The following is a 26,922-nucleotide window of genomic DNA, read 5'->3' as shown; positions in this document are numbered from 1 at the left end:
GCAAACTTTAAAATGGTGTATAAACAGGAAGAGCTATGTGCTTTGAGCGTGTACATTATTGCACCTCTTTAACCGTCAGTCTAGGGAAATGGGTCTCTTTTCCCACATTTTACTGATGAAAAAACACAGGCTTGAAAGTAGTCATTGGAACAAGGTCAACCAGCTTTTAGTACAAAGCTCGGTCGTTTCTGTGGCTTCCACCAGTCGGAGAGGGGCTTGGATCACACAGGTATCATAGGAACCTAGGCTCTCCGCTTAAAAGTTTGCCTGTACCTTGCTCCCAATGCAAAGATGGCACTTTACCACCACGTAAGATATTACTGGGTTGTTTCCCACTCCAGCTACTCACTTGGGCTGTGGTGAGCATCAGACCTTTTGGTCCTTCTTCTGGAACAGCTATGGGGACAGCATCTGGTTGTCCCCAGAATCTTTTACCATACTCCTTCCCAGTCTAGAGGGCAGGGTCCAGGGCACCTCCTACAGACTTCCCCAGGGCACAGACTGAAATTCCCACGGGGTGGAAATGTTTTTATTATAGCTTTGGTCAGACCAGTTGCAGCTGTTCCAGGGTCTTGTGGGTGCTGGGATGTTATCCAGCCCCTAGCCCGCTCCTCCCCCAGGCGGGGTCACCCCGCAGGAAGCAACCGCGCCAACTCCCCGCCCCCCAGACTGGGGCTGGCTGGCAGGAGGGGTGGGCAGTAAACAGTCCTATTGTACACATATACAGTGCAGGCTGGGACCAGGAAGGCAACCTGCCACCCGGGCCGGAACTGCGTGCGGGGGAGGTGGGGGGTGGGGGACTTTGCGCTCCACGGAATAAAGGCCTGGACTAGGTGGTGGAGGCAACAGGCGATTCAGCCTGGGAGGGTCGGCAGCCTGGGCCAGGCAATTTGAAAATGAGTAGGGAATGGGTTCTTGTTTGCCTCTCCCCAGAGGGGAGCCCCAGGGATGAAGAGCCACGATGGAAAAGGGTGCAGGGGCTCAATCTGAATAGATGATGAAGCCAGAGAAAGTGCTGTATTTGTTGCTGTTGCCACCATGCGCTTTGCCTCCATCCAGCTTGATGAAGACCTCATCGCCTGCGTCCAGGTGCAGGATCACGCTGTTGCTGGCATAGTCGTAGTTCTGGTCTGCATCCTGGGCAATGGCGCTGGCCCGTACCTATGGGGGTGGGGTGGGGTGGGATGGGGAATGGGGCAGTGTGAGAGGGGAAGGAGGTGAGGCAGCCATATGGTGAGGATTTGGAGGCTCTTTAGAGCTTTCTGGCCATTCAGGACCTTGGCCTGCTTTTCCGTCATCCCACCCTACCCGTCTTTTAATCACGCATAACATTTTGGGAGCAGACATTGAGAAGCCTTGGATTCTAGGGCAGGACACATCTGGGCCCGAATTTGAAGTCCAGATGGAATCTTCCTCTGTAACGCCTGCAGGTCTTACCATCTGCCTGCTGCCCACCTCAGTGCCTTCCATCGTGGCCCCGCTGGGAAGTCCTTCCTTGCATAGAGGGCTGCCTTACTGCACTCCTGAGATGGAAGATCTTCCCTCTGTCCTTGGCATTCATTCCTACCTCTCTGCCTTCATTTCTCTCACGCCCACCTGCTTGGCCACAGCTTGGCCACAGAGGTGAGGCAGCTGGGTAACACCAGACTGCTAGTCACTAAGGAGCCAACCCAGAAGTGGGGCTGGGCCTTTGTTCCTATCCAAAGCTCATCCCAGAGTTTCACCTTGGCACTGAGACTCAAAGCCTGGTAATTCTTTCCCCTCCTGGCCTTTGAACTAACTGCCCAAGGCCTCTGGGAGTTATAGCTATATCTCTGTGACTATTACCCTGGCCAAAGGACTTCCAACTCTTCGTGTCTCATCCTGGGGGTAGCAGAGAGGAACAGGATGGGAGGAAAGGAATTGGGGCCTTACATACTCTGTGATCATTGTCTTGAAGGGAAATGAGGACAGGAGGGGACAGCTCAAGGAAGCACTAGCACTGGAGTTTAACAGTTGCTGTGACTTCTGGGGGCTCTGACTAGTTTTAAGACATTGGGGGAGGGTGTTGGTGGTTGAGTTATCTGTGTATATTTCTGAGGCAACAAGAGAACTAAACTTTAGGACCTAGGGTCTCCCTAAAATAGAGGGTAAGGAACAGAAGAAGTGGATTAAGACCACTGGCTATTCTTCCAGAGGATGTCAGGTTCGATTCCTAGCACCTTATATGTATGACAGATCACAACTGTCTGTAACACCAGCTCCAGGGGATCCTATGCTCTCTTCCGGCCCCTAAAAGCACCAGGCATACATGTAACACACAACATGCAGGAAAAGCACCCATACACATAAAGTAGATTTTAAAAATTAAAAAGAGAGATGGGGCTGGAGAGATGGCTTGTGGGTTAAGAGCACTGGGTGCTCTTGCAGAGGACCCAAGTTTAATCCCAGGACCCACATGATACCCTCTTCTGGAAGGCACATATGTAGTATGCAAACAGAAACCCATACATATGAGTTAAAATCAACATTTTAAAAATTTAAAAGCGGGGGGGGCCATCCCCTTGGTTGTAGCTTGCAGTGGGGAAGGCTACACTGAACAGGGTTCTGAGGCAGGCTTTTCCACAGTTCCTCTCTAGCCCTCTCCCTCTCTGAAGGCAGCTCCTGCAGCTTCATAACCCAAGACTAATATCTAGGCTGAAACCAAACCACAGTTGGCTATGAGGGGGGGGAAGATAAGGGAAGCATAACTGTGGGCCATCCTTGCTAAAATAGCCAACTCGGCAGCAATGCTACAACCAAGAGGGCCCAACATATTGAATGCAGTTCTCCCCAAAGTCAATGTCCTTCCAGCCCCTTATCTCTCCTTAACCTCTTCCCCAGCCTGGGTTGGAAACTATGTGGATTATAACTGGGGAAACATCTCCTCTAAAGAGTGGGAGAAGGGGCTGGTGAGATGTCTCAGCAGGTAAAGGTACCAAGCCCAATGACCTGAGTTCAGTCCCCAGGAGCCTGCACAGTAGGACAGAACTGACTCCTACAAGTTGTCCTCTGACTTCCACAAGTGTTGTGTCCCCACATGCATTAAAATTTTATAAGTAGGCCAGCCTGATCTACACAGTGAGTTCCAGGCCAGCCAGGGATACCCTGAGAAATCCAGTCTCAAAAAAAAAGTGGTAAGAAATAAGAGAGAGACTCTGCTTATTCAAGGCCTCGTTTTCTCTGTCTAGAAAAATGGATGAGAAGTCCCTATCTCACTACTGCCACCTTTACAAAAACCTTTAGATGGTAAAGGAAAAAAAAAGTCTTGATAGGGCTTTAAACTAGCAGAGAAGAGCTGAAAGCAAGCAGCCAACTTCTGTATTGTTCCCTGGGCCCTAATCCTGGTAGTATTTATTATTACACGTGCACTTCATTATCTTTGGTAATAAATTACTACTAATAACAATTATTTTTATTACCCAGATTAATTTAGCCTTAACTCATTAAAACAGTGTGCTCTTTAATAGCCAAATCCATTAGAACACAGTCATCCGTCAACAGGAATCTCCTGGTGACGTGACAGGCATCAGAACTGTTCTGCTTATGTTTATTATTTATTCATCACCATGATTGTTGCTGTAATTATCCTAATTATCCATGGAAGCAGTAAGAATTTATGCCCTTCCATCCTTAGACAGTGGGAGATCCTGAAATGGAACCCAGGGGTCCCAGTTCTCTACTCAAGACTGGAAGCCGTTGAGGCATCCAGCTCCTCTTGGGAACCCTAGGAAAGATGGGGGAATTGAGGTTGCTATGGAAGCCAGAAAGCAGCCTGCTCCTTGTCAGGAGAGACTGCTGAGAGGGGAAACTGAGGCAGTGGTTTGACCCGGGGAACCGAGTTGCTAGGCTATAATCAGGGAAAGGGCTCTGGCCCCCATGCCGGGGGTCTTGGATATGTAGGTGTGGCTCCCGGAAGTTGCCAGCCTAGTTCATAGAGGACTCTTGGCTCATAGATTTACAGGGTCCATTCTATGTGAGGAACTAGGCTCTTTACTGCTATGGTACCAGAAGTTGGGGACGACAGCTGGATCTCTTTCTACCCCCCACGTGTGAGGCTGATCCCCGGGAGTTTTTTTGTTTGTTTGTTTGTTTGTTTTTTGGCACAGTCCTCAACTTACATATCTCTGCAGCCTTTGTCCTCCATGCCCTCACCCATGTGTATAATACTCACCTCCTCATGTCCCCGCCCCTGGACAAATAGCACTCTGACCACTGGCATGTCCTCACACAGCCTCTGCCTGCAGCCATGTTTATCGATTTTGTGTCCACCCTGACCTATCTGAACCACAGCTCTGGAGGTAGTTGTGGACAGCTCAACCAGCTTAACCTGAAACCCTTCCCTCAGGCTTCTCATGTGTAGGTGCCATCAGACTGCGGAGGCTGATGTGAGGCTAACCCCATGGAGGGAGGGCAGTGGACCTTAGACAAGGGTCCTCAGGCACTAGGCGTGCTGATGGAAAACCCTTTCTCTTCTCATCTTGCTCAGAGAAGGACCAACGCCCAGGATTGGTCTGCCTTACCACAGGAATGGAAACCTCTTTGCAAGCAGGAAACTGGGCATACAACGCCCACCCCGTGGCCTCTCAAACTGAAGGCCTGGTAAGCAACAACTCCTTTCCTCCATTTCTGCCCATTGTGCAGCCCTGCCACTGTTCTCTCTGCTTAGCTAGATGTTCTCACCTACCTCTGAGCCAGTCTTCCTCTAATCTGACCTTTTCCTCCCCTTTAGTGGTGTCTCCTAACCTGGTGAACCAGGGTTCAACATCCTTTCCTTCCTGCCAAGTGGTTCTGAGCTAGGGTAGGACCGACCCACTTAATCGCTCTCTCAGGCATCACATTTGGAGACAGGAGTTGCCAGATGCATTTCCAGCCCACCCTGAATGCAGTGCCTACTGAGTGTGTTACTGTATGGCCACTACTACTGCCCCTGCCACATAAGTCACAGAGCCCTAGAGGGCAAATGGGCTAAACCCTTGGTGCCAAACAAGCCTCAAGTCTTGTTTCCTGTACAGATATGTGGAATTGTTGCTGAGATTCAGTGAGCCTCTTAGACAATCCGGAAGAAGTCACAAAAGGGTGTGGGGAGGAGGCCACAGACTCCATTGTTGTTCTTAATCTTATTTTTGTTTGTTTGTTTGGGGGGATGTCTTAAGTAACTGTTAATGTGATGCCTCTTTGAAACCCTAAAATAGCCCTCAGTGAACTTCTGGAAGCCTGTGGTCCTCTCAGCTTGTGAACTCTTCTTCGGGCTGTGCTAACACCCAGGCTCTGAGGGACAGGAAAGAGGTTTGGGAAATGGTTTCAATTCCAAGAGACTAAGGCCAGTGGCCCCAGTACATGACATGACATGCACTTACTATTTTAGGAGTCTCCTCAGGCCCTATTGCTGGGACCCTGCTGGGACCCCCTGTGGTGGCACACAGTCTAAGAGCCTAGTAACCACTCTTCGATCCCAGCAAGACCTGGTGTCCTAACCATCGGCTTGGGGCCAGCTCAAACTTTCTTTGAGGAAGGAAGGAATGGCATCAATGAAGGTGACATTGCTGCATGCCTTATTGGTGATTAATAAGGGGACTTGTGGGGCTGTCCGCAGAATGAGCCTTTGCTGGATTCTGGAGCCTTCCCATTTGGTCAGGAACCAAGGACAAAGAGGAGAGACAGCAGAAGCCTGATAGACGCAAATGGGAGAGAGACCCAGTAATAGAGAAGGGGGGGCGGTTGGACCCAGAGAAGAGAGACAGAGATGAATGGCGGATTCCGGCAAGAAATGGTCAAGAGACAGAGAAAGAGGCAGAAACCATAGAGGGAGTGGGGGAAGCAGGCAGAAGAAAGAAAAAGAGGGCAGATTCCCACACCGATAGGCTTTCTGCCCACTCTCCTATCCCCAAACTTTACAGATCCCAAAGCAGGGCAGTGCTGCAGTGGGAGGGGTTCCGAGAAGATCTGGAGTCTCAATCACAGAGATGGATTCCTTCTCATTTCCTCTAGCCTACCTCAATCCTGACCCTGGCCTCTGACAAGGTTCAGCCCGACCACACCCCCGGGGTGGGGCTCATGAAACCCATAGTTGAGAGCGCTGGGAACTGGGAACCCAGGGTGGGTGTTTTCAAGGGAGACACTGTGCGCGCCCCCTCCCCCTCCGAGAGGACTCTTCCATCTCTCTGTCTTCTAGGATAGTGGAGGAGTTGGACCTGGAGACCGTAAGGAGGCGAGTTTCTATCCCTCTGCCCCGCCTCTGGAGGAAACTTTTCCCCGGAGGCGCTGGATAGCTCTGACACTCCGGGAAAAGGTTGAGCATTCCAGGGGGTTTGCAAAGGGCATCAGACTAGCTCGATGGTTCCTTCTCTAGAGTCAGAGACGTACTGCAGCTAAGGCTATTGGGCACCGAACTCCCTCTGCCTTTGTGCCCAAAACATCTGCAGCCCTCCTTCTCCTGCGCGCACAGCCACTCGGCTTAGCACCCTCCGGCATGGAGACTGCTTCTCCTTATCCGTGCCCCAAAGCACATACTTGCTGTTCCCTTAAAGCCGGCGTCAGCTTGCATCTTAGCTCTCAAGTGAAATCAGCCTGAATCAGTCTCCCAAGGGCCAAACCCCAAAGGACCAGTCCGCGCGCCCTAGAGCCCTATGATCTGACTAGTTGGATTTAGCTTTACGCATTTCCACTCCGCGGGTGCCCTGCAGCATTTGCCTTAGAGCTCGAGCCCAAGGGCTGAAGAGTCAGGGGTGCCCGCTAATTGCAATCATTCTTCACAGGATAGTTAAGGGGGCCGCTTTAGGGTCACCACCTACGCCTGCCTGGTGTGCCTGTCTGATTCAGTACGCATTCTCCTGGGGCTCCCTGGGTGCCCTGCCCCCAGGTCAGCCCCATGCCCCCTCATGGCCCACCTGGCCGTTCTTGCAGAGGTCCGCCCACATACTGGTGCCGTCGCCGCCGCGCATAAGGACGTGGTAGGTGAAAAAGTAGGTGCCAGGAATGTTGCATGTAAACTTGCCGCTGGCCGCATCGTAGTTGTTGCCTAGGTTGGTGACCACGTCGTCAAACTTGAGCACCTCGTAACCCTCATGAGGGTTCTTGAGGCCGGCGTAGAAAGCCACGCGTGGCACCGTGGTATAGGTGGCCGTGCTGATGGCGCCGCTGCCTCCTGAACCCGGCAGGCCAGGAGGGCCGGGCTTGCCTGGCTCACCCTTCTCCCCGGGCGGTCCCACAGGACCCGGAGGACCCCGGTCCCCTGGAGGCCCTGGGGGGCCCGGCTTGCCGGTGCGGCCCGGCTTCCCCTGGGGGCCCTGCACCAGCGTGGAGGGCGGGGGCGCACCGCTCTGCTCGCTCAGAGCGTCGCCACCGTCGGACCGCGCGCCGGCGCCGGGGCCCCGCGCGGGGTAGGGGTCGCACACCATGCGGCAGGTGCCCAGCATCTCATAGTGGCCATCCGGACCGCCCGAGCTCACCAGCACCGGGATGAGCACCACCAGCACGAGCAGCATCACCACCCCGGCAGCGGCTGCCAGCAGCGTTTTCCGGCCGGCGCGGAGCCTGGGGAGAGCCGGGCCACCCGGCCGCGCCGTCGGGGCAATGGTGCCGGCGGGTAGGGGGCGCGGGCCTGATGCCCGCGCTCAAGGGCGGTCCGGCGGGGCTGCGGGCATGGGGCCGGGGCCCGGGCGCCACGCTGCGCTGCTTGCGCTGCGGAGCCCAGCAGCCAGCTTCGGCCTCGTGCTTCCCTCCCGCTGCGCTGCCCGACTGAACGCTGCGGCCGCCGCCTCCCGCCTCGCGCCTAGCTCCTCCCGCTCTCTCGGGCTGGGGCCACCGCCTCCTTCTTTGGGCTCCGCCTACCCGTTCCGCCGGGCTCGGAGAAGGCGAGGGGTGGCTACGCGGGCGGGACCCGCGCCTAATTGGGCCGCGGAAGTCGTGAGGCAGGAGGGGCAGAGAGGGGCGGGGTTTATGAGACTCCGTTGGGCGCTTCAGAGGTAGCTGGAGACTGAGCCTCGGAAATGGGGAGGGGGCAAGAGTCAGATAAACCAGAGGATCCCAGAGGGAAGGGAGGGGCAGGACTAAGAGCGGACCGGAGGGAAAGGCAGAAAGCTCAAAGTGGCATCGGGATGGTTGTCCCGGGAGGTGAGTCCCGAGGAAAACCGTGACGGGTGCAAAGGATCACCACCTGCAGGAGGCTGAAGCACTATCTTCCTATCTTCCGGGGACAAAGAAAGAGATGCTGAAGTGTGTGTGTGTGTGGGGGGGGGGGGGGTGCAAAGTGAGGAGCGAGAGGGCAGACCGAGAAAAAGGGACAGGGTGAAGGCCAAAGCCGGGAAGGAAGACTAAGGAGGGGCCATTCATTCTGTGGGCACCCAGGCATCCAGATAACCCGTCGGGATGGATCCTTTGCTTTTAGGGTGCCTAAAGGGATCTCTGAATTCTAATAGCAGCCACCTCGTCTTTTTTTTCTTCTTTTTTAATGCTAACTGTTCGAGGACACCCTCTCTCAGCGTCTTCAACCCCTTCTTTTCTACTGCCCCGGGGCTATCGGCTAGGCTGCCTCTGCCTGGGGCCTTTCCCCAGCGACTTCCTCTGATCCCAGCTACTAACTAGACAAGGGAAAAATAGGACCCCGAGAAGGCGAGGGACACCCATGCTAACCAGTCCTGGCTAGTGCTATTTTCTATCCGCCAAAAGAGTATGGGTTGAGCTCCTTTACCCCCTTGGGGGACTCCCTAACTCCTACACCCCCATCAGGTTGTATGAGGCTCTCTTCCTTGAGTAAAGTGTTTAGGTTGCATAAACTGAAATGTGTCTGCTTCCATCAAAGTATTTGTCATATTATTTGAGGCCCAGCTCAAGCTGCTGCACTCAATGTTCTTCCTTCCCCATCCTTTTTCCGAGGACTGGGTCTTTCTGAGGCCTCGGGCCCCAACAATGACACTCTAGCTCATTCTTCTCGGCTGCAAGACTCCTCCCAACTCATTCCCACTGGCCTCCCACTGCCCACTTGATTCTGTGACTATTCCTACCGAAGACTGAGACTAAGGGCCACGGGAATAACCAACGGTGGGAGTGCGAGTGGGCGGGACAGAGACACTTCCAAGTACTAACCCAGGTCAGAATGACTTGCATCACCAAGGCGGAGGGAGCGAAAGCAAACTGTGTTGGATGCTTTGTATGTATGAGCACATTAAATCTTCACATCAGTCTAGATATAAAGCCCACCATTATTCTCATTTTGCAGATGGAGAACAGAGGCTCTGCGAAGTTAAAGAGATTTGCCCCAAGTCACGAAAGTAAGATATGGTGGAGGTAGGATTCCAGCCTGTGGCCTCGCTCCCAGCTGTTCCAACCTCAACGTGACAGGGTCTCTGGGCACTAGTAATTGTCCAAAATGCAAGGTGTTGTGAGCATGCCTTAGTGCCCGGACGCTTCCCCCGGCAGACACAGACCGAGTAGCCCTGAGCTCTCAGCTGTAGGTGACCTCCTGGTCCCTTGGGACAGTTTCTTAAGTGTCATTGCCTTTATAGCAACCGGGCTGGTGACCCGAGGGGTACATGTGCGGTCATGGGAGTATGATTTGTCCAGACCTCCCAGCCTTCAACACACGCGCTGGAGCCCCTCGTTCCTTAGACTACTGGCGTTCCTTGGATGCCCGCAGCCGTAGCTTAGCGGGCGGGGGAACCAAATCAACAGCCTGCGGCCTCTGGGGAAGGGACGAAAGCGGCCACCCCCGCGCTCGCCGGGGCGTCCGTCCCAGAGGCGCGCTTGCCGCCCCATCGTGCTCCGCCCCCCGCCCCTAAAGCGCGCCCGCTCCCCTGGCGCGGTGTGGCGTCTCTGTCAGCCCAGCCGGATTCTCCCCGCTTCGCTGGAGTGGAAAATAACGGCTTCAAACTTTGCAGAAAGGAGCTGGTGCCAGCACTTTAATTAACAGCCATCTTGGCCTGTGAGCCTGAGCCACCGCCTCCTCCCCCGGGCTCCTCCCCCGGGCTCTTCCGGCCCCGCCCAGGTTCCCACAGGAGACCATCCCTACCCCCTGGAGCTCCGCACCCCAGTATCAGAGAGCTCAGGACTGGATGGATTAACAGGGTGCTGCATTAACAGCGTCTCCCATTTTAATTCATAAAAAACTCCGCCAAGCTTTCTTCGTTCTCAAAAGCCAGATCCAAGATTCTGGAATTAAAGAACTAGGTGCCAATTCCACGTGGTGATCTTAGATCAATGGCCTTGCTTCCCTACCTCCCGTGTCCTCCTCTGGAGAGAGAGTGGTTGTGAGGGATTAAATGAGATACAATGTATGTAGAATGTGGACTCTTAGTTGCTAATATAATTGTGTCACCTCAAACCTAAGAAAGTCCTTTTACCACCCACCCTTGGCCTAAGTTGGCTGTGTGCTACACTGTCTTTTTTCTGAAGACTGCTTGGGTTAGGAGAGGACAGAGGGTGTATGTATGTTTCTAGATTCAGAGAGGGCGCACAGACCTTTTCTTATATTGTTTTTTTCTTTTTCCTTTTTCCTTTTTTTTTTTTTTTTTTGAGACAGGGTTTCTTCTGTGTAGCCCTGACCCATCCTGGAACTCACTCTGTAGACCAGTCTGGCCTTGAACTCAGAGATTTGTCTGCCTCTCCTTCTCAAATACTGGGATTAAAACCATAGTCTTAGGTGGTCAGGAAGGCTCTGAAGTGAAGCCTCTGTCAGGAGGGCAGGCAGTACCTTGCTTCGGCTGAGATTCTGTACTTGTTGAGGGGGGAAATAATCTGACTTTGATTCCCCTCTTCTGAGTGAGGATTCATCTATACAAGCCCCTCCGTTTTCGTGGTGGGAGTATGTTCTCCGTGAATTGCTCTGCGAGGGCACAGGAAAAGGAGTACAAGGCTTACAACTTATGTATGGCTGCATTTAGGAATGAGTAGCTATTCCTTGGTGTTTGGAGGTGCCCTGAATGAATGTGAGTGGGTGGGAATGTGTAAGAGACTGTGTTAGCGGTGTCTAGGATGAGAGTGACGAAGGGGGGCTGAGCTTTGATTCAGCAGCTGTCAGGGCTGCGTTCCATTGTTTTTGCCTTGACTGGAGATACCTAGCTGGGTACTGCAAGATAGTAGTGGTGATCCACCCCACGAAAAGAGCTCATTGGAAGCACTGTTTGGCAGGAGATACAGACAGAAAGAAATTATAAGCGCTAAGGTAATAGTATTGCAGCCAATGTGGGTTTTTATCCACTTACTAAACGCCACAACCCATTTCAAGCACTTTTTATGTATTTCCTTCTTTAAAATTAACAGTTGATTGCCATAGACTTAAGTTGTTAAGTGTCTTTTAAAACGTATTATGTTGTATGTTTGAGTATTTTGCCTGCATGTATGTCCATGCACTGCTTATGTACCTGGTGCCTATGGAGTCCAGAAGAGGGCATCAGATTCCTTGAAACTGGAGTTATAGACAGTTGTGAGCTACCACATAGGTGCTGGGAATTGAGCCCAGGTCCTCTAGAACAGCAGCCAATGCTCTTAAATGCTGAACTATCTCTCTAGCCCCTAAAGTTACTATACATCTTAATTTATTTATTTTTAGGTAACATTAGCTGTCCTAGAATTTGATATGTAGACCAGGCTGGCCTTGAACTCATAGAGATCACCAGCCTCTGCCTCCTAAATGCTGAGATTAAAGATATGTGCCACCATGCCCATTTATCATTTCTCCACAGTACAAACCTCAAGGCAGATACTGTTATCTGCCTGTTTTATAGCTGAGAAGTCCAGGTTCTGGTAGTGGTTTGTACTAGGTGTTATGAAGCATAAATGACGCACAGATGAAGACTATCGAGCCCACAAGACTCTAGGGAAGTATTACAAAGGAAGCATTGTTTTTTACACCTGTCTATTCATTCATCTTTCTTCTATCCACTCTGTAACACAATTTTAACTGACTAGGGGTCCAATTTATTACTACAGGACTTAATGATGAGCAAGAAAAGGCTTCTGATCTCATGTAGTTTACAATGTATCACTGGACTCTGGACTATTGAACAAGTGGTGGCTATTAAGCCTGACAAGCAAGCTGCCTGGGAATGGGTGAGAATGTGTGACATCCACACAGGAGTCCTCTGGAGGCTGGAAAAAAGGGACACCTCCTGATCCAGGCACTATTTAAATCAAGCCCTGATGAAGGGAGTCAGGGACTAGCTGTCACAGGGGTTGGGGAGGGGGATCAGAGAGCTGTGTAACTGGAGGGAACAGCCTGTGTTAAGGACTAAGCTTGTGGGGTCCTGTGGGCTATGACGGAGTTTACAATTTATCCCAAGGCAATTAAAAACTACTTGTGAAGGATGTTGAATAAGAAATATGATCTGAATTTTTGAATGCAAATGATTACTCTGGTTCCTGTGGGGAAGAAAGATTAAAATAGAATATTTGTGGAGGAGACTAGGAGGCGGTTGTGGGCCAGGTAAGACGTGATAGTGGCCTAGACTGGACAGGCAAAAGTTTAGGTTAGTGATTGATGAGAGGGTTCCTAAAAGGATAGTGAGGGGGACAGAGGACATCCAGATTTCTGGAAGGATCTTGAAATATATGCTAAGGGAATGAAGGATGGGTGGATGCTGTTGTGATTGCCTGGGTACTGATATGGACTATGTGCTTTTGTATTCTACTTATCGAATCCTTACTAGAGTCTAAGGAATAAGCACCCCCCTTTCCACATGGAAGAGGAGGACACTGACAGACAGAGGGGTTAAGTAACTTGGCCAGGATCATACAGTCAGTAAAGGGAGAGTCAGGACAGGAACACTGGTCTTTTGGACCCTGGATTGGGGCCCTTATCTCTCTACCCCACCAGGCACGTCCCTGAGAGGGAGGACACAGAAAAGGACTTTAGGATCAAGACCAGGTATATAAAAGGCATATTTTCTTTCTAGTCTTTAAGCTTTGGCTTGGACTAGGTAGGGAGCTGGGTATCAGAAGCAGAGACTGGCTTAGAGGCCCAGTTTGGCTAGCAGTGGGTGTAGTGTGTTTGGGGAAGTCTTGCTGCATTTTAGGACCTTTGTTGTTTTTTCTTTTCTTTTCTTTCTTTCTTTCTTTCTTTCTTTCTTTCTTTCTTTCTTTCTTCCTTCCTTCCTTCCCTCCTTCCTTTTTTTCTTCTTTTTGAGACAGAGTTTCTCTGTGTGGCCCTGGCTGTCCTGGAACTCACCCTGTAGACCACGCTAACCTTGAACTTACAGAGATCCACCTGACTCTGCCTCCTGAGTGCTGAGATTAAAGGTGTGCACCACCACCACACCCAGCTAGGACATCCATTCATTTCTCTGGGCTGATTAATTGTCCAGGAAAGCTCTGAAAAGCTGTGTTACTCACAGTAAGGACATCTCCCCAGTGGCATCCATTAAAATATTTCCATTCCCACCATGACATTTTAATTTAGACATTTCCAGAGCTTTCATGAAAGGCCCTCCATAATTTAAGCCCCCTCCCCTTGGGGAAGTATGACATTGGGTCAGAAAGTACAGGAGAATAGAAGTTGAGTTGTGATATGGGGTAGGGGTGCATACCTCAGTAGGCTGATTCAGGTTGGCTCTCAGAATTCAATTCTGACCCATCTCAGACAACCTCCTCCAGGTCCCCACCTCCAGCCCCATCTCCTGTGGAGGAAAGAGGGATCCAGGAACAGAATAAAGTTCCCAGGTCACTGGTTGTTTTTCTTATGCCTCTATCACCAGAGAACCTGGATCGCATGCCTGAGGGGGGGGGAGTTCCAGGGACCTCCACCCATTCTGAATGGTAGCTGCCTATTGCCATCTCAGATCCAACACCAGGGAGGCAGTTCATAAAAAGGCCCTGGCTGAGGGTGGAGGAGAACTAAGGGGAGGGGCTGTTTCTCTCAGCCCAGTCTGCTTCCCCCAGCTGCATGTATAAGTGATGAGGTTCCACGAGCCCAACAGGAACCAATATAATAGCGGGTGCGCAGGGTCAGCCGGGGAGACAGATATCGGGACGCAGGAGTGACAGGCAGTGCAATTATGTTGAGCCTCCTGCAAAGGCGACAGCGAAGCCCCATCTGGCCAGTGTGATCTGCAGGCTCCCCTTAGGTTCCCTCTCCACAGGCGTTAACTCTTCCAGCCCCACCAGAAAAAGGGGAGGACAGAGGAGAAACTGGGGCTCCTGAGGAACTCAAGAGGGGTTTCAGAGGTTCCTGGGTCTAAGGATGGAAGGCTGGAGAAGGACTTCTTGTTCCCAAGAAGGATGAACTGGGGAGACTCTCTTCCAAAGCACTGGATTCTGTTTTTGGGGGGTGGGGGAGAAACTGGGGATCGAACTTGGGGCTTCAAGCCTATTAGGCAAGCACTCATTCTATAATTGAGCTCTATTCCTACCTAGTGTTATTCCCTCAGCCCACTTTTTAATTTTATTTTGAGACAGGATCTTGTTATATTGCCCAGGCTAGCCTTGAACTCTATCTGTAGACCAGACAGGTCTTTAACTTTCTATTCTCCTTTGCAGTTGGGAGCACAAGCCTGTGTCCTCAAGCCCGACTCAACAGCACCTCCCTTTTAAGGAAAAACTTCCTTTGCTTGTACCTACTTCAAGAGGCAGAGATGGGGTCTAAGAGGTATTAGAGACTGCTCCATTCACAGACAGGGAAACTGAATCTGGGCGGGGGGTAGTGGTTTGCCCAAGGTTGCAGGGTCAATCTGAGACAGAACCATCCATGTTGAATCCTTGGGACCCTTTCCAAGAAGGTCTCACTGGTGAGAAAGGCTCAGAGAGAGAAGAGGCAGATAACACTGCACTGGACTGGGTGGTCCACAGTCCTCAGACCCTCTGAGGGTGGTAATGGAGGGCGGGGCTTCAGGGAGTTACAGGGAAGGCAGGAACTACGTCTATGGAAGTATCTTTGGAGAGCCCGAGTCAGACAGGGTTGGGGGTAGCATGGCACTCTCCTTCCTGTTGTGTTCTGAATGGGTCTCACCTCTTTGTGAAGAGGGGTATATGAGAGCCTTGGAGACAAGTAAAACTGAGCAATGGGTATATAGTACATGCTCATTAAACAGAGCCCTAAACAGGGCTGGCTTCAAGGATGCAGTGACATGAGGCCTGTGTTCAGAATAGACTTGAATATGGTTTGATGCTCTGTTTGCTCCACCCTGAAATTCCTACCAGTTTTTGAACCATTTTCATTTCCTGCTAGGCTCTGCAAAGACTCTCTGGCTGGTTCTGCCCTGAAGTGGAAATGTAGTTTCCTCTTGGAGAGACTTCCCTGTCCCCTCCCTGCCCTAACACCTCCCCAATATCCCAAAGTGGAGAGGGGACATAGATCTAAGAAAAGCTGGTGTTTGGAGAGCTTCCTGGGTGGGCTCTTCACCTAGCATGGCTGACCATGCGTATGTTGGGAGAACTTGGCACAGTGTATGGTCAGCTTCATGCATTGTGCCTGCCTGTCCATCTGTGTCCCACCTCTAACCCCAGACCAGGGTATACATGAAGTGGGGGGGCGCACTGGACACCAGACTGCTGGTGCCAGCTGGAACGTTCTGTTCTTTGGGGAAATGAGATGTAACCCCTCTGCTTTCTCTTCCCTTGGCCTCCTGCTGGGGTAGAAGGGGTTGGGGTGTGTGTGTGGGGGGGGTGCTGCGAGATTAATTAGCAGCCATGCCAGGCAGCAGGCGGTGGGGTGTAGAGTAAGCTGGCTTTTCCCTGCTATAGATCCACGCTCTCTGGGAGAGGCACTAGCTGGCTGCTTTGGGCTCAGGCTCAGCTATTTTAGGAATATTCTTAACCCTTCCCTAACCACTGCCATGACCAGATCTGTCTTCCAGAGCACATGCCAGTTCCAGATTGTCCCTCCCTTCTGTCCCCTCCTCCCAGCCTCTGCTCTTCCTCCCTAGTAGGTCCTCTGTTAGAGCAGGAAATGCTCTTTAACCAGACCCCCTTCTCATCTTAAACATGTGGAATGCTCAGACCTGAGTGCCAGCAAGTAAGATGGAAAGCCCCTGGGGCCCTCCGAACTCTCTGGCAGAGCACAGCCCCTGTCCGTGTTTAATTCCAGCGGGGTGACTCATTCAAGCAGCCAGGAACCCTTGGAGTCACCAGGATCCCCCTTGCCTACTTTTAAATTTTTTCCTTTTGCTACATGGTCTGGCTTCTTGAAAACACCTAAGCAGTACAGGCATTGTCTGAGCAAGGTCAAAGGGGGTACCATTAAGGGTTAGAGGGGCTCACCATCAAGAGTCTGAAATCATAGTCACTATTGGATTCTTCTGCCACTAAGAGCTGGAGTCTGCCAGCTTTTAAGTGCTTCTGGGAACATGGGGATTGGAAGCTGGGTGTGGTGACCCATATCTTTGTCCCCAGTACTCAGGAGGCAGAAGCAGGCAGGTTTCTGGGAGTTGGGGGTCTAGCCTAGTCTATCTAGCAAATTCCAAGCCAGGCGGAAAAAAAGGATGGGATGCCAGGCTTGGTAGCACATCTGTAGTTGAAGCATTTGGGAGGCAAAGGCCAGAGGGTCAGAAATTAGAGACCAACCTCAACTACATAGCATATTCAAAACAGCCAGACAACTCCTACAATGTCCCAGAGCCTGTGGTGTTAGGCACTATGTTAGGCACATATGTCTCTGTCTGGGAAAAGGTAATCCCCTCTTCCAGTTCACTATGATGCCCGAGCACCCAACTTGGACCATAGCTTAGGCAGCTTTGGGCAAGTATTCATTCACTCCCAACCCAGTAATAGGAGTGATAGAGTTGGCTGGGGCAGAGGGTAAATCCAGCCGAAAATGCTTTAACCTACAGAGAGGAGCTCCAAACTGCAGGCCCACTGACCTCCAACGCAGAGAGCTCCTGGCAGTATCCTCCAGGGACTGCAGGGGAGCTCTGTGTCATCTAAGATGGAGTAAGACCCCTTCCTGTATGTATCTCAGTTGTGAGACATGGGAGAAAGACCCTCGATTAGACAGCAGTGGGGCAGGCTTCCTGATTCAGAACTGTGGCTGATATTTTAGACCTACAGGGGCCGGCGGGCTAAGCTTTGCAAAGTTAGTCCTGAACACCTGTCTTTCCACAGCAGCCCTACTCTCCCTCCCCTGGTCCTCACTTGCCAGATGACTCCCACCAGCTTCCAGCTTGGGAGCCCCAGCTGGCGGGGGATGTCTTGCTCCTCAGCAGCTGGGATTTGTAAATATTTATAGGAACACGAACAGATCAGTGGCTGACAGGCCCAGGGAGCGGCAAGGGCTCTGCCTGCAGCTCAGCAGCTTCCTTACTCTCTGGCCTGATTTGAGAAAGTCCAGGATGACAAAGCGGGTGGTCAAATAGGTTGTGGTGCTGGCTGCTTCTACATCCAGAGGTGCCAGCTGGAAGGATGCATTTGTCCATCTGTCGCCGGCTAGGTTTTCACACTCAGAGTTATCCCCATCCATCCTCACCCACCCAGCCCATTCGAGGGCTCCCGGGGCCAAGGCCACACTCACCCCCGGCTCACACACACTGTTTTCAACTTTCAAGGACTTGTACCTTAGTGTGTACTCAAACATTGTAACGTTCACATCTGCATTGATGCTCTCTGGATGGTGCGTGTGCGTGTGCGTGTGCGTGTGCGTGTGTGTGTGTGTGTGTGTGTGTGTGTGTGTGTGTGTGTGTGTGTTGTTAAGGGAATGGATAGAGGCCTGGACCAAGGGCTGTTTGGAGTTGAGGTCAGTCTGGAATGGAAAGAAGGAATACAAGCAAACCAAAGAAATGGAGACTGACAAGGGTTGAAGCAGAGACAGGCAGGAAGTAGGGACAGGGCCCCCCCTTCACTTGAGACGCTGTCACATTGCAGCTCCAGTGGCCTGTAAGACCAGCACAGCCCCAGCTGGAGCTTCTCCCCTCTGGATCTTGTCAGTGTGGCTTTGCTTTGCTGCTTGGGCAGCCGGGAGTGGTGACAAGCAGGGAAGACAGTGCCCAGGGCATGTGGCTGTACCGCTCCAGCCTGACGGCCAGCTCACCCATCAGTGCCCATCTCGTCACCCAAAGGGACCCAGATGAGACCAGAGATCAATCAGCACTGTCCTTACCTTGAAGGGTTGCATCAGGGGACAGAGCAAATGGGTCCCCACTCCCCAAAAGATGGACATTGTTAACCAGACCTTGCCCAGGGACCTTGTCTCCTAAGTGGGGCTTGCACGGGGGTGAGCGCGGGGGGTCTTGGGTGTGGAGTAGCTCTCTATCCCCAGGAATCCAGGACCCACCAGACATGCAGAGGAAAGGAAGCACAGACAGGGGCTGCGGTGGGGGAGGAGGGGATGGAAGCCACCGTGGGGAGGAGCCTGGCTTGTTTTGGGCATAAACTTTTCATTTCATGGAGTTTACACTACACAAGAATGATGTTCCAGTACCCATGCCCCTGGGTGCTGTGTTAAATAATTGTCCTCTCGCCTCCGGTCTGTCTGAGGGTATTAGTTCTGGGGCATCAATCAGTCAGTTTGTGCTCGACAGTCTGAGGAGAGCCATTTCTATAAAACCAGAAAAGAAGGCCGGGAGGCAGAAGAAGAAAACGCAGGGGAAATGGTGCTCACTCCAGTTTTCTGTTCTCCAGTCATCAGGGCAGCTCTCCCCGGGCCCCGACGCCCTGAGTGACTCACACTTTCACAGGTTCACTCACTATCTACTCAGCATAGCGCCGGGCCCTGTGCTGGGCCTCAGCAGCCGAGAAAGCTGGCAAAGTTCCTGCTTGCTCGGTGTTAAGAACTGGTTAAAGATGAGCAAACACATAGCAGAGTGACTCCCTTGGGGTCTAGGGGCAATGTCACAGTGTATCGCTTGGAGACATAGACATCTTGTTCTTCTAGCTGAAGGCTTGAAAATGATCCAGAAGTCAGATGTGGTATTGTCTGTCTGATACAAACACTGGAGAGGAAGAAGCAGGAAGATAGTTCAGAGGCATCCTGGGTTACATAACAAGACCCTGATTTTTTGTTGATGTTTTGTTGTTTGGTTTGGTTTTTTTTGATGTTGTTTTGTTTTTTTGTTTTGTTTTGTTTTTTTGGTTTTACGAGACAGGGTTTCTCTGTATTGTTTTGGAGGCTATCTGTCCAGCCCGACCTCGAACTCACAGAGATCCGCTGCCTCTGGGATTAAAGGCATGCGCCACCACCGCCCAGCTGGTTTGTTTTTTTAAGGATTGGGGGCTGTAAGATGACTCGGTGGGTAAAGGTACCTATTGACATTTCTAGGGACCTGAGTTTGGTCTTGGGATCTTCGTGGTGGGAGGAGAGAACAGACTTCCAACTTTCACAGTTATCCTCTGGCTGCCGCACAGGTGCTCTGGCATGCATGTATTCAAATGCATGTGCATACACATATATGACAAATAGATGCAAGAAATTTTTAATTTAAAAAAAGAAGGCGGAGCTGACTGTGCTGGTATAGTAGCAAATGTCTGGACTCCCAGAACTTGGGAAATAGAGGCAGTAGGATCTGGTCTTCAAGGTCATCCTCAGCTGTATACCATGCTTAAAACTGCCTGAGCTTTATGAGACCTTCATGGGGACTCAAAACACACAGGCAAAATAAACAAATAAACCACAAAATAATAGTCCAGAAGCCTCTACCATCCCAGGATCAACACCTTCCTACTATACACATGAGCAAGCCATCTAAGAATGGGAGCAAGAGTGTGCTGTGGGGTTGGAGACAGCTCAGCGATTAAGAGCACTGGCTGATCTTCTAGAGGATCCAGGTTTGATTCCTAGCACCCACATAACTACTCATAACCATCTGTAATTCCAATTCCAGGGGATTCAATGCCCTCTCCTGGCTTCTGCAGGCATGCAAGTGATACAGAGACGAATATATACATTCAGGTAAACAGCCATACACATGAAATAAGATAATAATTTAAAAATGAGTATGGTATGAATCCTACCTTGGACAATAATCGGTCAGGTGACTGTAGGCAAATCCTCCCAGTCTCTGAGTTGCTATTTCTTTCTCTTTGGAATTAGGTAACTAATACTCATCATATGCAACATAGTGTCAAAGGAGATTATGCATGTAAACACTAGAGTTAGTGCTGGGCACATAGTAGGGCCTCAACTAATGCTTGCACCTTTGCCAGTTGTATGTATTTGATTCATCTATGATAACCAGCAACTGGGTGCTGAAGCTTGGGGACCCAGGACCACAAGGACACCAGCATCCCATTGCACCTTGTACCTCTGCTTCATACTGTGCCTCCAAGTCTGACAGCTTTTGAGGGGCACCTCTCATCGTCTGGGAGGGAGCCTGGCTTTGCTTCTGCACCACCCAGGCACCGCACACATCACTGTTTCCTTGCTCTGACTCAGGTACGAAAAGCACATTGTTTGTGCGTGTGACCCTTATGTGGAGTTGGTGACGGTGGTGATGTGGGTGGCGCTGGTGGTGGTCATGATGGAACTAGTGGAAGTGACGCTCCCGCTGGAGGAGGAGATGGTGGTGATAGACGGCGGAGGCGGTGACAGTGTGGTGGAGCTTCGCTTCAGAATGCTACACTCGGATGAGAGCTACAAGAGAGCTCAGTTTCGGCTGAGCCTGGAGGGCCTACTGTGTGTCAGGTCCCGTGGTGTTTGCTTCATTTTCCCGGGGTTGGTGTTGCCCTGGGAACGCTGTCTCCTGCGGATGAGCAAACAAAGCTGCCATCCCCGCAGTCGGAGTGGAGAGCCATGACAATCAGCCAGGCCTGGGTTACACAGTGAGACTCTGAATAAACAAAACTCTGAGCCCAGAGCTACAGGCATGGGAAGGAACTGAAATCCTCTGACTTCTAACCTGTGTTCTTGGTTTTTGTTTGTTTAGAAAACAATGGCTGTTGGGCCTTGCAGGTGCTTGGTAAGCATTCTGCCACTGAATCATATCCCTAGCTCCCGATTTCCTTCTTGTGCCATCATAGAGTCACCCACCTGTATGCCAACAGGACAGGGAACGCCATTTAGGTTGCTTTAATGACTGTCACTTTTTTTGTTTTTTTGAGACAGTGTTTCTCTGTGAAACAGCTCTGGCTGTCCTGGAATTCACTCTGTAGACTATGCTGGCCTCAAACCCACAAAGACCCACCTGCCTCTGCCTCCTGAGTGCTGGGATTAAAGGCACTGCACCGCCACGGCCCAGCATGACCATCACTTTCGTTAGCAGACCCTGGCCGTTTTGTCTGCACTTCTCAATCTCGGCAGTCTTCCTTTCAACGGAGGCTGGCGTCCTACCAAGGAAGATGGAAAGATCAGGAGCCCGTGGACCCCCACAGTCCTGCTAACTTGGACTTCCTCTGCTCCTGGGCAGCCTCTGTATCTATGTCTCCTGACCCTGTACACTGTCAAGTACAGTCTCCCCTCTAGTCTCAGAGTGAGAGTGACAGACAGCTCAGTAGCTGCCTGACCCATTAAATTGGTAGCTCCACTCCCGGATCTGACTGTGGGCCTCCCTTGGCCTACACACCATGCTATGGTGGCTCTCAGGTGGAAGGGCAATGGCTGTCACCCTTCTTCCCTTGTCTCTGAGCTCTGAGATGTTAAGTCTGGGGATCTAGTGATCTTGCTCTCTTTGTTCTTTTCTGGTCTTGGACTTGAGTTTTCTACTAAAAAAACAAAACAGGTAGTTCTACCTTGACCCACCTGCAAGAGAATTGTGCTGCACGTGATTCCCAGACACCCCCAGCAGAAAGCTGTCTGGGACTCATCCCATCATCCCAGCCCTCGGGTCCACCTGCACCATCCCTTCCATTCCAGGGATACGTGTCTGAGTGTGAATGTGTGTTTGAGTGTGAATACGTGTTTGAGTGTGAATGTGTGTTTGAGTGTGAATCATGTTGATGCTGGTAACTGTGACAAAGACAGTGGTGGAGATGTGAGGGGGTTCTTTCCTCTCTTTCTTTCCTTTCTTTTTCTCTCTTTCTTTCTGAGACAGGAACTCGCTCTGTAGACCAGACTGGTCTCAAACTCACAGTGATCCGCCTGCCTCTGCCTCCTGAGTGCTGGGATTAAAGGTGTGCGCCACCACAGTCGGACTGTGAAGGGGTTCTTTTAGCCCTTGAGTGGTCACCATAGAGTAAGATCTCTGTAGGGAAAGAGACCAGCTGACCATTATTGTCTTCTGCATGTTCAGCCAAGCTGGCCTCGAACTCTCTGCATAGCCAAGAATGACTTTGAATTTGCAATTCTACCTGTACATCCTGAGTGCTGGGATTACAGGTGTGACCCACCACACTTGCTTTTACATGGTGCTGGGATTGAGCCTGGACTTCGTGCGTCGCAGACAAGCATTTTTCCAGCTGAGGACATGGCCACAACCTCCTCCCCTCCCCGCAATTCTTTAATAGTAGCTGTGATTTATTGAGTGTTACCCAGTAAGCAAGTAACACGCCAAACACTGTATGTGTAATAATTCATATATCTTCCCAACAACCCCATGAAGTAAGTATTCATATTTTAAAGAAATGTTGCTGAGGATGGAGAGGTTAAGTACCTTAGTTACTCAAGGTCATACCGCTGGCCCCAACCTAAGGCCAGTCTCACTCCCGCCCGCCCTTTGTGTCTGTTTTCCCAGCAGAGTTGTATCCACAGCGGCTGGGAGCTGACAGGTAAGGGGCGGGACCAGCGGGACTTCAGAGGGTTCCACTGTCTTGAGATTTCTAGGCCACAGCAACGCAATTCTTTCTCCCTGGGCACCAGGCGTCTCGGCTCTCATGGGGAGGTGGCATAGTGGATCTGGGAAGGAGGGCTGGGTTCCACAGTAGGACGAGGGTTGGCTGAAGCCAGCTCACCCCCAGCTCAAGCCTGGGGCTCCCGCCCTTGGGAGCTCCATCTTGCTGCCTCCCTCCCTCTCAGGATCTCATTATATCCCTAAGAGAAACTGACAGCCTCAATATCTTACTTTGCAAATATAGTTTATTCCTCCAATAAAGCCGCCTGCGCAGGGGAATGTTTAAGCCCGGGTCTCCCCCGAGAGCCTCATTTGAATTTCTAAAGTCTTTAGTCGGCTCCTCCAATGGGGCAGCTGGGTAATGAAAACGCAGCAGCCGCTTAGAGGGGATTCATTTCCTGTCTGGGTCTCTGCTGCCTGAGGAGAGTTGGACTGACCGGAGGGAGAACTGCTACGTACTCGGAGGTCGTGGCACGGGCCTGAGCACCCAGCCCACCGGGTGGAGGCCCTGGATCATGCCCACACAGACGGGTGTGTGTATTCCATGGTGGGTGGGGACAGGCAGGGGTTCAGTCTCCAACACTCCTCGCCCAGGTCTTTCCTGGTAGGTAGGCTCTGCTCAGGGACCCTCAGCCCATGAGTCCCTCCATGGGTTCTCCCTTTTGGAGGGTCCCTCCATGGAGACATCCCAGGGGCCCCCCACAGAGTCCCCATCCTGGGACACTTTAGACAGCATTTCTCAGACCAGGATGTTTCTTTCCCCAGAGGCCAAACCCACCAAATCCCTGGAGATAAGGTCCCCTCTCTAGTTGGACCCCCTCACTCTAGGGCAGCCCCTATCCCAGGCCCCCTGGGAGTCTCTAATTAAAGGGCCGGCACGCCCCTCTGGGACTCATTAGGCCCGCTGTGCAGAGAACATTTAATCATTGCACAGAGCATCGATTGGAAAATCAATTTCTTTGTCTCTCCGCACGAGGCGCGCTGGAGAAGTGGGGGGAGCACTGACCTCCTTCTGCTGCCGTGTAAAGCGCTGCACATTTAATCAGGGAACAGAAATCAATTAGCCACTTACGAGGTTGGCTTTAGTTACCGAGTCGGCAGGGCCCGCGCCACAGCTCAGCCGCTGACAGTAGCGGATCTCCGCGCCAGCCCTGCTGCAAGGCTCTGTCTCCCTGCATCTCTCTGGGTTCCTTCTTTCCAGAGTGCTCTGGGTTCTCATCATTTAGGCAGATGCTCACATAACTCCCCCAAACAAGCCCTGAGAAGCCTCTCCAGTGCTCAGTCTCCCTCTGTCACCTTCCTCTGCTCGGCTCTACCCATTCCAAGAAGTCACATGGAGATCCACATCTTAGCTCTGCCCATCTGGGCTCCATGATGTCAGGGAAGTAATTGTCAACCCGAGTGTCATACCTCAGGCCCACTTTAACAGTGCCTGCCTCTCCGGAGTGCTCTGGGAATCCAATGAGATCATCTTTGGGAAGTGCCTACTAAGTAGTTTGAATCCATCCACTAAAGAACTTTGAACTCACAGTAGGGGACCAGTGTCCTTCCCGCAGAAAAGGGTGGATGTGAGCTGAGACCCTCCAGCCACAGGTCTCTCTTTGCTTCCAAGACAAGGACAGGTGGGCACATGACTCCCTTCCACCATCTCCATTTTCCCTTTGTCTTCTGGGGGTCCCCTTGGAATCAACTGGGGCTCTGTCCCCTCACTCACAGCCACACCCTCCTGACCGATCGCTGGCCTGCGATTTTGTCCCCCTACCCCCAGCTCCAGAGGTACAGGCATTCCATTCATGCCTCATGTACTCAAGTTACACACACCCAATTACACAGTTGTACACAGACTGCACGCCCCATTACACATGGCTTCACAGAGCTGTCCCTACGTTAAAATCCCAGGCATCCGATGCCCACATGCAGCAGTCCTTATCCCAGCAGGATCCGGGAACGCTTGTCACACACACAGGCCCACCTGGGTCCCACCGCCACACAGTGTGGCCCACTGCTGGTACAAGCACCCTCCCACACGCGCGTAGCCACGCAGGCTGGCGCACACCCGTTCCATAATAATATTAGACATGCCATTTCTTTTGCATGACAGTTCCAGTGGAAATGCTCAGAGCTGTCACTTGGATGAAAAATAATGCATAATCCTCATCTTCCTTCCTTCCCTTTCCTTCTTTCTTCCCTGTTTAATGAGCTCCTAAAAATATTCCTTGCTGTCTCGCCGAGGATGTGGGCTAAGTGTGAGTCAGGTCTTTCTTCCCTCTCCCCGTCCTCCACTGCCTCCCTCAGCCCCCTGAGTGGCAAGGAGGATGAAGGGTCACAGTGAACTGCCATGCTTGACCAAACCCAGCTCTGGTAGAAGGCCTGCCACCCGGGCCTTCTGATGATTTCTGAGTTCTGGCCTTTCTTGACTGGCCCACCTGAACTGGAGGTGAGGACCAAGTGAGACATGGGTGGGAACAAGCAGGAAGGCAACAGCCCCTCAGTCCCCACACCACATCAATTAGCATCTGGCCCGTTTCACAGGACTAGCCCAGCCCATCATCCCTCTGTCTCAGGAGGGAACCGCCTCCATGGAGGCACCACCCCCTTCTCCACCTCCTGGCATTCCTGCTCCATCCTCCCAGAACTCAGAGGACAGAGACCTGGGACACTCAGGGTATCTCTGAGCCCCCAGTGTTTTCCAGCACCTTCCCTTGCCCTTACTGGGAAAGTCACAACAGCCACATTTTCCTCTCTTCATCCTTTAAAGCCCAGACCGACGTCACCTCTTCCCTGAAGCCTTCCTGATTGATCCCTATACAGTTGGTAGACACTGGTAATGTGTTTACTGGGGAAAGGTAATCGTGGGTACCTCGTCTCTCTGAGGGACTTCCTACCGTGTTTTGTTTCCTTAGTCATTCTCACCAGACACCAGTTCAAAGTTCTCGCCACTGCAGGCTGGGACCCAGCCTTGTCCACCCAGCTCTGGCTGAATGAAAGCTTGTGTCTCTAGAGTAACAGGACAGTGGATGGGTGAGTAGGTGCATGGAGGGAGGGGTGGATGGGAGGTGGTAGGGGGGAAGCTCGGGGGCCTGAGTCAGGGACCCGACTGCTCACACAGGTTCTACCAAAATTCACTATGATTTGGGGGGATGTGAGGTCCTCTCTTAACCTCAGTTTCTCCATTTATAAAATGGGAGAACAGTGTCAGGTGTCGTCTGTGACCTCATGCAGCTCTGACAATCCTTACTCGGTAACATGGCATATTGTCAGAGTAGAAGTGTGTAGCTTTTAGCATGCTCTATCCTACTGCGTGCAGGAAGCCCCAGGTGCTGGGATGTATGGTTCGGTTGGCCTTTCCTAACAGAACATCTCTTCTACACTGCCTTCCTTCTGGTTTCCTTACCCTACTTCTGGGCTTCCCGTCCATCCTCTGTCCCCTACTGTTTTCTCGGGGCTGCATCCTGCCCACTGGTCCCCTGTAGTCGGTTCCCTCCACCTGCTTTGCTTGCCTCCCTCCCCAGCCCACCTGCTGCTGGAGCCCCCTCCCCGTGCACCTCCCCAGCTCTTCCCAGCAGCTCCAGTCCCGAAAGGTTAAGCTAATAGCAACTCCTTTCTCATCAGCTGCTCTTGTTTGCTCTACATAATTGCCGTTGCGGGGGGGGGGCCCTTTGAGTGGGGGCAAGTGTATAGGGCGGGGGTTGTGCAGGCTTGTCAGTGGGAAGGGGGACACGGAAAGGGAACACTTGCAGAACGGGGATGGAGGACTGTGTGGGAGCTGAGTGTATTGAATTAGACAGCTGTGGTATAGGAGTCACCTGAAGAGGGAGGAATGGAGTCTGAAGAAGGACTGTCGGAGACAGCACCACTCCTGGGAAGAACAAACCACCAGCAAGGACGACATGTCAGTATTTATCAAGTATGGATGGTAAGCCAAGTGCTTGGCTGGCTGTATCTCATTGGATGCTTGCACGGATCTCAGGAAGCACATTCCACCTTCATGCCTAATATGCACACTTTTTCTTGTGCCCATTTTACAGGTGACAAAGGCTCCAGGAGGAAGAATTGTTACTGAGGCCACACACTGCTAAATGGCAGAGCCTCAGGGATTATGAACATGTGCCGCCACAGCCATCTAAGACAATGATGGTGATGCTTCCCCCTTCTCTTCTTTTTGAGACAGTCTTAACATATAGCCCCAGCTGGACAGAAACTCAGTATGTAGACTGGGCTGGATTTGAATCCATAGAGATCTGCCTGCTTCTGTCTTCTTAGAGCTTGAATTAAAGTTGTGCGC

The 26,922-nt window shown here is 51.7% G+C and overlaps 1 protein-coding gene and 1 long non-coding RNA gene across 2 annotated transcripts; one reads left to right on the top strand and one right to left on the bottom strand.

The window, feature by feature from the left end:
- Positions 1-511: 511 nt before the first annotated feature.
- Positions 512-7,753, bottom strand: C1ql1 (complement C1q like 1). Its single transcript, XM_005070120.4, has 2 exons — positions 6,909-7,753; positions 512-1,161 (listed from the first exon to the last, which is right to left on the bottom strand). Exons 1-2 carry the CDS (start codon positions 7,503-7,505, stop codon positions 982-984), a joined length of 777 nt encoding a protein of 258 aa, XP_005070177.1. The 5' UTR covers positions 7,506-7,753; the 3' UTR covers positions 512-981.
- Positions 7,754-7,996: 243 nt separating this feature from the next.
- Positions 7,997-26,908, top strand: LOC110340856. The gene is made up of 5 exons (XR_002382684.2): positions 7,997-8,133; positions 9,239-9,290; positions 25,541-25,658; positions 26,437-26,553; positions 26,666-26,908. It is a non-coding gene; the product is annotated as an uncharacterized LOC110340856 (long non-coding RNA).
- Positions 26,909-26,922: the final 14 nt, after the last annotated feature.

The sequence above is a fragment of the Mesocricetus auratus genome, unplaced genomic scaffold (genome assembly GCF_017639785.1).
Source record: "Mesocricetus auratus isolate SY011 unplaced genomic scaffold, BCM_Maur_2.0 Super-Scaffold_100007, whole genome shotgun sequence".
NCBI lineage: Eukaryota > Metazoa > Chordata > Mammalia > Rodentia > Cricetidae > Mesocricetus > Mesocricetus auratus.
This window is presented reverse-complemented; position numbering and strand designations above follow the sequence as displayed.

What these genes read in the sequence shown, in the direction of transcription:
- C1ql1 (XM_005070120.4), bottom strand. Translation starts at nt 7,505, where the DNA reads ATGCTGCTCGTGCTGGTGGTGCTCATCCCGGTGCTGGTGAGCTCGGGC. An exon ending in ACCTCTGCAAGAACGGCCAG is followed by an intron (nt 1,162 to 6,908) that starts GTGGGCCATGAG and finishes CCACCCCCATAG; the next exon opens with GTACGGGCCAGCGCCATTGC.